This window comes from Alternaria arbusti (assembly GCF_024043155.1).
Source record: "Alternaria arbusti strain BMP 1465 chromosome Unknown scaffold_2, whole genome shotgun sequence".
Classification (NCBI taxonomy): domain Eukaryota; kingdom Fungi; phylum Ascomycota; class Dothideomycetes; order Pleosporales; family Pleosporaceae; genus Alternaria; species Alternaria arbusti.
This window is the reverse complement of record NW_026249942.1, coordinates 677,227-689,619: the sequence shown is the minus strand read 5'-3', so window position 1 is coordinate 689,619 and position 12,393 is coordinate 677,227. Positions and strand designations below refer to the sequence as shown.

General features: G+C 52.8%; 3 protein-coding genes and 1 non-coding gene across 4 annotated transcripts; all 4 read right to left on the bottom strand.

Annotated features, from left to right (window-relative positions):
- Nucleotides 1–1,517: 1,517 nt before the first annotated feature.
- On the bottom strand, nt 1,518–1,604 carry J4E86_001791. The gene has a single exon. It is a non-coding gene; the product is annotated as a tRNA-Asp (tRNA).
- A 482-nt stretch (nt 1,605–2,086) lies between these two features.
- Nucleotides 2,087–4,436, bottom strand: J4E86_001790 (uncharacterized protein; the record flags this gene model as incomplete). Its single annotated transcript, XM_051442354.1, has 4 exons — nt 2,087–2,175; nt 2,251–3,567; nt 3,615–3,874; nt 3,922–4,436. 4 exons carry the CDS (start codon nt 4,434–4,436, stop codon nt 2,087–2,089), a joined length of 2,181 nt encoding a protein of 726 aa, XP_051305942.1.
- A 1,744-nt stretch (nt 4,437–6,180) lies between these two features.
- J4E86_001789 (uncharacterized protein) lies at nt 6,181–8,912 on the bottom strand (the record flags this gene model as incomplete). The annotated part of the gene is made up of 4 exons (XM_051442353.1): nt 6,181–7,242; nt 7,292–8,423; nt 8,480–8,792; nt 8,861–8,912. 4 exons carry the CDS (start codon nt 8,910–8,912, stop codon nt 6,181–6,183), a joined length of 2,559 nt encoding a protein of 852 aa, XP_051305941.1.
- Nucleotides 8,913–11,469: 2,557 nt separating this feature from the next.
- Nucleotides 11,470–12,013, bottom strand: J4E86_001788 (uncharacterized protein; the record flags this gene model as incomplete). The annotated part of the gene is made up of 2 exons (XM_051442352.1): nt 11,470–11,518; nt 11,766–12,013. 2 exons carry the CDS (start codon nt 12,011–12,013, stop codon nt 11,470–11,472), a joined length of 297 nt encoding a protein of 98 aa, XP_051305940.1.
- Between the last annotated feature and the right edge of the window lie 380 nt (nt 12,014–12,393).

The window sequence follows — 12,393 nt, the reverse complement described above, 5'->3', positions numbered from 1 at the left end:
GTGACGATGCTCTGAGGCCCAAGATCTGACCAAGGGGTATTCAGACCTGGTTCGAGGATTGAGTGGTAGAACAATAGCCCAAAACCTGGTAAGATCTGTTGTGCGGCGAAAGACACCGATAGATTCCTTTTTTGGAATGCCTGCTCCCGCAGTGTTCATGAATCTCCGAACAGGAATATCGATCAACTCACAGGCTGCAATTTCCCTCAACCCAATGCTGTGGACTTGATCCCGGATCCAAGAATTTCCAAGCCTTTCGAACCGATCAACAAACTCTCATCACGGTCCATTCCGTCTGCTGCACGCTTGAAATGACGACCTGTCTTAGAACTTGAAGCCTGCCGAGGCAAGTTCCAGTTGTTTGAGAGAGCTGCCCCCACGCTGGAGAGAGCGTGACGAAGAGCGTATCAGGTCATGCTGAACAGTTGCGTAGGTCGACGCCGTCAAGAACCGGCTCGATGGAACGAACGAGTGCAGCATGGGCTACAAGACCATGGTGTCGCACTACAACGCATGAACCTTGAGATCTCGATGGATTTCTGCTTGATGGTGCATGCTACTTGCTCGGCGTGCAAGTCCGTCGTCATACTCAGTCCACTTTACGATTTGGAGTAGACTGAGCGATCCAGAGTATGATAATTCATGCACAGCCCTGTCATGGCCATGTAGAGAATACTACGGCTCTACCAGGGTAACCATGAGCAGCCGCAGGCCAGGACGGGAACGCGGGATTTCACCGTGCAGACTGGCAGAATTCTTCCCTTCCCAGTAAAGCATAATCTGACTCGCGTCCAGCCTGACGCTACGTAAAACGGGAAACCTGGGGCTGACAGCACGTGGGCGAAGATCCTTGAACGAGACATCACCCTAGAGATCCAGACGAGATTGAGTCAGGCAAAAGGCATACACACATATTGACTTGTGTCCTGATGCCTGTTCCGCATACCTGTGATACCATACACAAAGTAGGTTCCAAGTTCTTCACCAGATCATGTCGAGGCGTCAGGTATGACCCCTGCTCTTCGATGTAGCTGACATGCTATTAGTCCAGGCTGAGTATCGCTCGAGTAAGAATTGCACACTTACCTCTAGCCCCGTCAACAACAACTAAGAAAACATTTGCACCTTCCAGACTTGGAATGGAGAGCCTAGGATAGCTGGGTAATGAGCAACAGTAGGTTGGAAGAAGCGCATCGGGCTTCACTGATCAGTCATCTCGATGGTCAGTCCCAACCAAGAATAAGCCCCAGCCTGAGTCAAAGGCGCACTCTGTTCTTTGCATCAGATTTCACTAATCTGCTAAGCGGCCTTCTCAGCAGGCAACTTACTCTTCCACTAACAGTTCTGAAAAATCAAGAAAGAACAAGGGGCTTCCAGACCGTAAAACGCGCGCTTTGCCTGACCAAAATGGGTTGGCAATAGCAGACAAAAAAGACTCAACCAAATTGGAGCCCTACATCACACCATCATCATCACCACCACTGGTCAAAAGAAGGCCAAAAAAACGAGCGACAGTACTCTCCAGCGGGGAATTGAACCCCGGTCTCCCGCGAGTTGCCAACACTGGTGACAAGCGGAAATACTGACCACTATACTACTGAAGAAGAGTTGGTATCGCTGATACCAGTGATGGCAAACCTCAAAATTGAAACATTTAAAACTACAGACAATGAAACCCACTCAAGATTATCCGTAATGATAGTCGACCACGCCTTGCAAAGAACTTGTAGTAGAGCAGCGGAATGTGGGTATCAGTGGAGACAGAAGAAACTAGCGAGCGGTGAGAGCAGCAAGCCTCGGCAAAAAGATAGATAGCGACGACAGAACTGTAGCATATCAAGAGCGCAACAAAGTCAACTCAATTCTTTCAGGTAACGCTAAGAGTAGACGATTATATACATATCGCGATATGGAGACAAGGACGCCAGTCATGCGGATGGTATCGAGCGCCAACATGATGCAAGTCGACTCGAATACGCCTCCGCGCCGAGTAGGATGGTACAGTATGCGAGTGATGTGTATGGGGGGAGAGGATGTGACAGGTCCTCCGCCCCAATGTCAGATTTGTGAGTGCGTAGCTGTACGCTTATTTGTTGACCTTGGACTCGCGGCCGATGACGGGGTTCTGACCGCTTGCGAACTTGCTGTCGGACTGAAGCAGCTCGTCGGGTTTATCTGCAAATACTTCATTTAGCCGAATTCCAAATGCGAAGAGGTTTGCACAAGCTTCCTCGTCGGAGTGTGACGTACCGTGACGAGCGTAGAGGTGGTAGTCCTCATCTGTGTACTTGCCGACGTGGCCGCTCTCGACATCCTTTCGGGTGAGCGAGAGCTTGTTCTTGGGCAGACCCATGGAGCCGAGGTAAGTGACAGAGTTCTTCCACTCAACGTCCTTACGCTTGTTGTCCCACTTTAGCTCCTCGGCCATGATGTCAATAACCTTGGGGAGAGCTTCCAGAGCAGCCTGGGCGTTCAGGAAAGCCAGGCGCATGCGGCGCGCGATTACGTCGGTGGCCGTCTGAGCGTACTCGTGACGGACGCAGTAGCGGACCTCACCATCGATGTATGGGTAGAGCTCGGCCATCTTGACGCCGCGGACAGGGAATCGCTGCTCAGTGGGCGATGCAAGAGCTGCGACGGTCCATGCACGGTCACCGTAAGCCTGGCAAAGGTATTTGGCTACGTCAGTCTCAATGCCGTAGTGCTGGATGAGGTTGATGAACAGGGTCTTGGAGAAACCGTGAGCACCAACAAGTCGAACACGGTGGGTCTGGCAGGTGCCGTCAAGAGGAGCCTCGTCCTTGACCTCAGTTCCGCTAACGAGAGTGGGGTTCACAAGCGGCTGAGTCTTCAGACCGTACTCCTTGATCGCCTCGTCGACAGTCTCTTCGGCCATCTGACGGTAGGTAGTCCACTTGCCACCGGAGCAAGTCATCAGGCCGGAAGGAGAGGTGGTCACCAAGTGGTTGCGGACAAGACCCTCAGTCGCGCTCGCGTTGGGGTCACGGACGAGAGGACGGATACCGGACCAGGCAGCGAGGACGTCGCCGCGGCGAACGTTGATCTCAGGCTGCAGATAGCGCTTAACCTCCTTGAGAATCCAGTCGATCTCTTCCTCGCCAGCAACAGGATCTTGCTTGATATCACAAGCAGTGTCCGTTGTACCAGCGATGGTGTTGCCCTGCCATGGCAAGAAGAAGATGACACGGCCGTCGGAAGTGTTAGGGTCAATAAGACCCATGTTTGAAGGGCTGTAGTAACCAGGGAGAATGACGTGAACACCGGAACTAGGGGCGACGATTTCCTGAACCTCTTGGTCGTCCATCTTACGGATGGAGTCGGTGAAGGGACCGGTAGCGTTGATAATACCCTTGGCCTTAATGGAGAACTGTTCAGACTTCTTGCCATCGCGCTCAGCAATGCAGTCCTTGGCCTTTGCTCCGCACAGACGACCATTGGCATCCTTCTCAAGCTCAGTGACTTCGAGATGGTTGACAACAGTTGCGCCGTACAGCGCAGCGGTCATGGCGATTGAAACGTTCATGCGGGAGTCGTTGTGTGCACCATCTGGTGATGTCAGTTCCTGCTGCAAAAGGAGTGACCGTTGAACGTACCGTAGTAAACAAGGGCTCCGACAAGGCCTTCCTTCTTCAACATGGGGAACGCATCCAGAGCCTTGCTCTTTGTCATGTAGTACGAGCTCTCAATGTTCTCTGAACCAGCGAGGAAATCGTAGAACTTGGTACCAGCCCAGAAGTAGGGAGCTTGCCACCACTTCTGGATCGGAATCATGATCGGGAGCCATTGTGAAAGATGAGGCGCGGTGTCCAAGAAGTAACGACGCTCACGGAGAGCTTCAACGACGAGAGCATATCTAAACCAAGTCAGGAATCGCATGGATAACATTCTGGGGCAACTTACTGGTTGTAGTCGAGGTTCCAGACAGCCTTCTCTAGGTATCGTACACCACCGTGTACCAGCTTTGTACTCTTACTGCTAGTACCACTGCTGAAGTCGTCGCGCTCGACGAGCGCAACCTTCAGACCTCTTGTAACAGCGTCAAGCGCAATACCGGCTCCGGTCGCGCCACCACCAATGACCAACAGGTCATATGGCTCTTCCTCAGCCTTCTCAGCTGCTGCCGCTGTAGAGCCACTTCCACCAAGCCACTTCTTTGCCTTCTCGGCGACCTGCGAGACGACACCTGCGCTGCGCTTCAATTGCGCAATCTGCTCATCGCGGCTCTTGGCGGAGGGGAATGACGGTGGTCGGAAGACACCTCCCTCGCCATACGTAGGTGGTGGGACTGCGGCGGCTTCTGAGCCGGGGATATCGCGAGGTCGTAGGGTAACGTAGAGGGCGGATGCACCAACTGCTCCAGCACCAGCTGTGTAAAGCAGCGGCTTGATGAAGCGGCTTCCTCGTCGGGCAGCCATGATGCTTTAAGGGTGGGGTATAAGATCTGGAGATGCAGTCGCTCCAGGCGGTGTTGGTCTAATGTACAAATGCGTCGATGGAAAATGCTATAAAGATCTGCTGAGCCTGGGAGGCTTCATCGACTGTCAGCGCGCCCGCGCATCGGAGATAACGTTGGGTGAAGGCGCAGAATTCAACTCACCTCAAAAATGGGTTACAATGGCATGGCGACCATGGCGCTGTGTATAAATTATTCCGTAGGTTTAGGATGTAGGACAAATGGGCAATTGGGAGCTGCAAAATCTGATTATCATACGCTTCGGATGACGACAGGTGGAGTTCGCGGCGACTGCGGTCCACTTTCTCCTCCATAAACTCTGGCGGCTCATCTCCAGCCGATTTCCACGCGTCTGTGCATTATCACACCGAGATAATGCGGCGGGGTCGTGCCTTGATGTCCTACCAAAGCAGCGCGTGGCATGGCAACTTTTCCTCGCGGCCGCGCATCTTCCAAACCTCAAAGCCACTCATGTAGACAAGATAAATCCACAGAGTCGACATGCAGCTAGCTGCCACTAGGAAGAGGGCTTCCGCTCCATCACAGATTCGGCGGGTGCGGCACACCCCCAACGCCCCAGCCCCCGGTTTGCCAAGAGCAGAGCCTCATGATGATCTCATGCCATGTGGGGACAAGCTTGACATGTGTCGGAAGCATTGACTTTTGTTGAGCATGTTGGCGACGATCTCGTCTTCTCTTGGACGCCTCACCCCTTTCACCGTACACTCAGGTATGACTACACGAGGTATGACAGCCCTATAAACTTGTCGGTGTGTCCTGTGTTGCGGTGCTATCCGCTTCAGGTAGACTCGCGACGCATTCCCATCAAATGATGACGGTCGTCTGAAATGCAGCTCCAAGTCTTCTAACGCAAGATTGGCATCAGAGAATTCCTCCTGAGTTGCGAAATTATCCATGAGCTTTTGTAAGGTACCAGATCGTTGAGGTGAAGAATGCGCTTCTCGAAAGGTGACCGCCTGGTCGAGATCCATACCCAACGTCCGCATGATCCCTGGAGCGATCTGTGATACCCCGACGGTCGCTCGACAATCATCAAGGAAGAGTGACCGAAGGAGAACCGGCTCATCAGGAGCGTTCTATTCGGGCAGCATCATCCCACCGCGATGGCAGATTCCGCTTGGGGGGGCCTCATGCATTGCTTCCGGCGGAATACGCAGGTTGGAATTCCGAAGAATCCATCCAATGACCTGGCGCGGGCATGTTGGACTGATTGTGCGAGAGTCGGGCGTGTTGTCGGCCGTTATAAACGGTAGACTATGTTAGGCATGCCGGGCGTTGTTGTATAGAGCCAGCTTATCGATTAGCGAGGGTCTGTGATCACCCCAATCCACCATCCGAGGTAACGCCTACACTTGCGATAGACCGTATGTACTTACGCGAAGAAGTTTGCTGATGCTGGTTGCAAGAACCAGCGCGCAGTGTGATGGTACTAGAGCTCGAGCCCGGATACCACAACGAGACACATCACCATACTACAGCACAGCAACACCAATGCGTAACAACAGGGTATATCTCAAACCTACGTACAACTGATTAAGCGCCAGCAGCTCCATCATCTACACTTGAAAGCCCACAGCACCGCGGTAGACGACACCGCCCCATCTCAAACACCGAAACGCCTAGCTATCCAAACACAACACCATATATGCAAAGACCCTCCAAACCCATTACTCCACCCCATCACATCATATCCTCAACACCCACAACAACAACAAAACATCCAACGCCACAACCGCAGCAGCAATACTCAGCACAGCACCCTGATGCACCGCACCCAGACGCTCCTGCCTTGTCCGCATGCTGATAACCGCGACAACACAAAGCACCAGTGTACTAATAGTGCCTAACAGGACAGCCGCATCAACAACACCTCTTTCCTTCTTCCGACTCGTCATCGTCATGAGACCCAAGATGAGGTCCATGACAACAGCTGCACCCAGTGCGGTAGAGTAGAAGCGCAGTTTAGTCATTTCGATCTTATGTTGATGCGTTTCTACCTGGCCGAGCAGTGCGCGACGCTCATTGAAGAGGTCGGCATCGTGGCGTGGGTCGCGGAGAGAGCGGAAGAGCGTGCTGAAGTAGCCGTCGCGATTCGATGACTGCCTGTGGGTGTCTGTTGTTCCGTAGTTTGCGGCGTGTAGTATGGGGGATGAGTCGATCGTGTCGTCATCTGAGTCTTCGGCGGCGGAGAGTGACGCCTCATCAGCCTTGTCGTCCCTGCCAAAGAGCTTCTTTGTCTTTCTTGCTAGTGCTTCGACGAAATCTTGGCCGGGGTATTTGATGGGCGCGTCAGGGTCGACGTAGATGTAGTAGCCAGTCTCCTCGTCTTCGGGGTGGTCGTACTCGTTCCAATATCTTTGCTGCACTTCCGGCTCTGGCTCGGACCGGCTCATCGGTGGAGGATAGTCAGAGTAGGGCTTGCGGCTCTTCTTCCGGAAAGCTTGTAGTGGTGGCGGGTCGACAAACTCGTGCACTGAAGTCGCAGAGGACTCCTCATAACGAGAGGCCAGTGGGCTGGATTGTCCATCGTATGAGGTGTTGGATGTCGAAGTTGCTGGAGGCGATAGTCCAACTTGTGAGCCAGTTGCGCTCTCCCGGCCTCTGCGACTCCGCTTCTTCACCGGCTCTGGCAGTTTCCGGATATCCTTCTCGAGGAGGGAGATCCAGAAGGGGGCAGACATGGCGCTGGGTTTGCAGCAAGTCCAGACAGCATGTGCTTCTAGTGAGAAACCTCGAACGCGTTCAACCTGCAATGGTTAGTATACTGATTGTGTATAACTTTGGATATCGACGTACCAAATGACTGCGGTCAAGAGTCTGGATGAGCGCCATTGCTTGGTTGCCTTCACGCCGAATCTCTAGAACCGCATGAGGGAACTTCTTTGCTGGTTCTGCTCGAGCAGCCGAAGTCCAGTCGTCATCTGCTAAATCTTTGTACAATGAATCTTTCAGACAGATGTCTTTATCCAGTGTCGCCCATATGCCTCCTGTTGAGTTGTTGTGGAGTCCAGTGAATCGTGTGCGTTTGGAAACCGCACCAGCGATAGGCTTGGTAGATTGGTGCTCAGCAAGCCACTGTCGAACCGCCGGTGCATCGTCTTTAGCCGATCCGTTCTCAGAATGTTTCATGTTGTCCTCTCGTACAGAAGTGTCGAGAAAGCTTTGCAGACGCTTGCGCTCCATCTTGGCTGTCTTGACGGCTACCGGTGACTGCCCCTGCGCATCCGCCTCTGTGCATACAACAACCGCGGCTTCGCCAGATGCGCAACACCGCACTTGACCAGCGGCCTTTATGCCGATGCTTCCCTGTAGTTCTTCCGTCGCTCCAATCGTACTTGCGTTTTGCTTGAACGCGAAAGCTTCAGGGTGGTCCAAGACAACTACCCCAGTGGTGTCTTCGCTGCCAAGGTACGGATCCAGGTTGGTCGTGGAGGAATGGCGGCGGAGAGGCGTTCCTTTGCCCGATGCGTGCCGTCTGGCCTTGCTGACGTACAGGCGCGTATGTTGGAGCAACAGGACCTGTGCCTCGACGATATGGTCTGGATGTATCCAATACGTTGCCTTGTTGCCCTTGGAGCCCAAAGGCACCGTGTTCATCACCAAGTCAAAGTCGAGATCTCCGCCCTTCTCAATGCTTCTAGATATGTGTGCCGCGGACGACTGGCCGTTGGTGTTCTCGGCATGCGCCGTAGACGTGCCATCGGCATCAAAAGCGGAGCGGAGCGCGTCGAGCACATCGATGTATTGGTCCAGGAGATAGCCCAGATCCAGCTGGAACAGGCTATCCGGCCGGCTACTGATCTCCTGCTTAAAGACATGACTGAGTTCCCTGTCCTTTGTCCAGCGCTTGTATTTCTTGAGGATCTTGATGAAGCCCGTCCGTTGGGTGATTTGGAATCGCGAGAGCGACCTGATCTCCTCGCCGGTCCTGCGGTTGTGTCAGCGGGCGTTCTCTCTACGCGTGTTCCGGCGCATTCCGCCTACCTTGCGACGTCTGCATCTATCTTCGCATATCTCTCCACTATCCGCGCGGGAAGACGCCCGCTCGCTGGATTGCGTCGCGCGCGCAGCTGGTCTAGCGTCTTGCTGATATGTTCCAGCCTGCGCTCGATTTCCCCGCTCTTGCTGCGCACGAAGAGATTGATGCGGTCATGTTGTTGTGCCAAAACATTGAAGAAGGTGTCGCCGAATGCGCGCTCGGTGCTCTCGCCCTGGCCTGGGATGGATACGGCCTTGTTCGTGCCGGGCGTCGTCTGGTGCTTGATAAGGTCTTTGAGATAGTCGTAGTCGATGTTATCTGCAGGCGCGTGTCTGTCAGCGGAACGCTCTCCGTGTCGCGCCGTAGCGTGCGGGCGTGGTACTCACAATGGCCCCATTCTGGTATGGACCTCTGTCTGAGAGTGTCGCCGTACTTCATTCCAACAAATTGATAAGTGGGGTGGTGGAAATAGGCCCAATTGGTTGCGCCGTGTGGGTTTGTTATGAATTATGAAAGCGATAAACTGGCACCGTCAGATAAGCCCTCGAGGGTTCATGATTGCACGGTCGTGCAATATACGTGCGAGCGTTGCACGTTCACACAGTCAGACAGCAATTGAGCCGTTGGACCGTTGAACCGCCGAGACAGGGCGCCAGCCGGACTACGTACCGTTGGTTTCAACTGGGTGAATCAAGATAACACCTCCGCCGTCGTCATGCCAAGATATCCGGCTTATGACGCGCTGCTAGCCGAGTATGTGAATTTTAAATGTGAGACGAGTGCGGAAACCTAGAGTGAAAGTGCCAGAACATCATGGCGCTGTGAAGAGTGTATGTACTTGTCGATCGAGCGCAGGTGTTCCTCGATAGCTTCGATCCACGCTATGATGGAACCTTGGAACCCTTCTCCGGTGCTACGCAGGCATCCTTGTACGTGCGCAAGGGCCCACATCCCATGCAGCCGGGATATCATCTCCACTCAACACCCAATGTTATCGTATGACGGGGAGGGAACTGCTGAACGTGTTCCCTGGTGTTGAACCTCGGTTGGTGAGGTAAGCTTATCATTCTCCAAGGGTCAGCCTAGAGTGTCTACAGTACAGCCTCAACGTGTGACCAACCACTACTGATAACCTAGCATCTTCAAGCTCGATGTCTCCGTTAAAGAGCTTGTTGCTTCCCGCACGCCATAATCGATTCGAATTGAGCAAACGACATTAGCCGTCTGCCGTGTTGCAGAGAAGCATCACGATCCACAGTTCAAAGCGGCAACCGGCATGTACCGCGCAATGCCGGCACGTTGAACATCGAGACGAAGCCTCAGCTGTGGCTGCCATCACAGTCAATCTAGATCGTCAAGCAGCAGGAGGTATTGCCAGGAAAGACGACAGAATGTCACTACACCAATGCGATTGGCCAATGCAAGTATCTGGAGAAAATTGGAGAAGAAAAGCTTGCATCTAGACAAGGATAGACGTGCAGCTTAACGAACCTCCACTTGCCTGTTGCGAGACGAACCAGGGATGTTCTCTACACCACACAAGACATCTCTACACAATTGGAGCCGCGGAAGAAATTTGTCCCATGATTATTCCTTGCACACAACTTCTCTTCAGTACGATAACGACATGTCCCCGCATCTATCTGGTCAATGAGAGACAACAGCGATGAATACTCATCGACCGTCCCCACACGATAGCACTTGCGGCCGCCGGCCACCCGTCGCAGGGACCTGGACCCATTGCCGAAGTGGAGCTTCATCATGCCCATCCCGTGGAGCCGCGGTAGTGCTGGCTCAATTGAGCGCCTCCGAGGAGCTACACGACTCTCGTCGTGCTAGACGATGGAGACAAAGTGAGTCAGACCAAACATTATGAACTTGATATACGAGAACGAAGGATGAAGACAGCCGTTAGTTTCGTCACTAAGTCTACCTTTTTTCATATCACAAGTCCTGAATGAAACGAGTGGCAATCCCACATATCCAAATCAACGAATTTGACCGTCGAGACGAGGTTTCTGCAAAGTAATCCGCCAAACCAATCCATATTCTCTCAAAGGATCGATATGCATACCCGAGTTCCACGGAGCTACGGCACTTGTCCGCCACATTGGCGATGCTTGTATCAACATCTGCATGCACGTCTGCGCGTCTCCATTTCATGCTGTTAGTCCTGCGTCTTGAAAGGTCGCGTGCTCACCTGCCTATACCGGCTCCGCTATGACGAACAGGGGTGCTGCATATGTAGGATCGCTAGAACGCCGTATGTGACATCGCGCTTGCATGATCCAGACCCAGACGTTTGGAACGTTTCTGCCACTTGCGTTGCGTGTGTTGCCCACGTGGGTGATCGGTGTGGTTTTCAGGGCTTCAACGTGGTATGTCGGTTCGAGTAATTGTGAGGATTCGAGGTGTAATACTGCCGGTGGTAGGGGTTGATATCGACTCAGAATTGAAGTTTGTGGGGCACTTCGCTTGCTTGCTTGCTTCTTGTTGCTTCATGTGAAGGACGGGTTGCTTAGATATCGGTTACATATACGATTGGTCTTGGTGATGCGGTCACATATGACTTGGCAACCGCTGAAATGTCTTGATCATGATGATATAATAGCCTGTGCTCCAACAGATTTGAATCCAATGGCTCGTTGCGTCCAAAATCTGTGGCGCAATGACCCTACGTATTGGTCAGAACATGTGAGCAGTCTTTAAACAGTAAGCAATATACGTACAGTATCAGTCCAGCGCACTTCCCAGAACAACATACACGCTGAGCGAATCTCAGCACTTCATCATCGCCCAAAGCTTCACACCTTCACCCCCCTCTCGTCCCCTCCCCTCCCCATCAACCTTCCCCTTCCCTACAACAATCTCCTCCAACATCTGAAACCCCAAGTGCGTATACACATCTCTACTCCTCGGAGACGTAGATTCCAAAACCACAGGCCACCCCTTCTCCCTCGCCATATCAAGAACAGGGCGAATGAGATCACTGACTTTAGCCGGGTTTGAAGTAGAAGGGCGAGTGCGGTCGTTTGCTAAAAGGACTAGATGTAGCATGTGAGTTGCCTGGGGAGGAATGAAGCGTTTCCGGACGTGGTGAGCGAGGGAGTTTAGTTCTGTTACGGCGGGCGGGTTGTGTGGTTCTTCGATGTAGTTTTCTGTTACTTCTTCTAGTGTCCTGCGTGAACTATCGTTAGTATCTTTGAACATCCACTCCTAAAATTTTGTTCTCTTTCAACTCCTCCATTTCTTGAAAGAGAAACATCTCATGATGATATGTCATGTACTTACCAGACACTAGCCACCCCACTTCCAGGAACCGTCATACACCTCGCTCCAGCCTTGATAAAATCCGGCACGATGAACGCAAAAACCTCCTTGTTCATCTCCTCTCCAATATCCGTCTTGCCTGATCCCTGCATTTCATCCAGGAGGATATAGCGTTGAAAAGCATCGGGTTCGAATTGCTTGGCGAGAATTTCGATCGTGTGGTCTAGCGTGTCTTCTATGAGACCAGCAGGGACGGGTATTTGCGACATGATGCTGTTACTGAGGAATTCTCGGCAATTGAAAGCAGGCTTAGGAAGAATATTGTGGGTGTTGATGCAGGTGGAGGTTCATGGACTTTTGGCAGTATACTAGTAGTTGATGGGGTCGGTCCGAATTTTCAATGCTCCGGTCCGAAGTTCTCTACATTATGAGCCGGCTGGGCAACGTGTATTACGGTAGGTGTTAGACGTCGCTAGCTTCATCCGACCGGTTGCTCGCTCGTACGAGGCTTCCGCGGGCCCCGCAGCGGTACCTGTTCACCTGCCCTACGCTGTAACATACTTGAACGACTGGATTCTGTTGTGGGGCAGGGCCTGGGGTAGGCCGTGCATGACGTGTATACATCACGCGTAGTACGTCTCACGTTGTG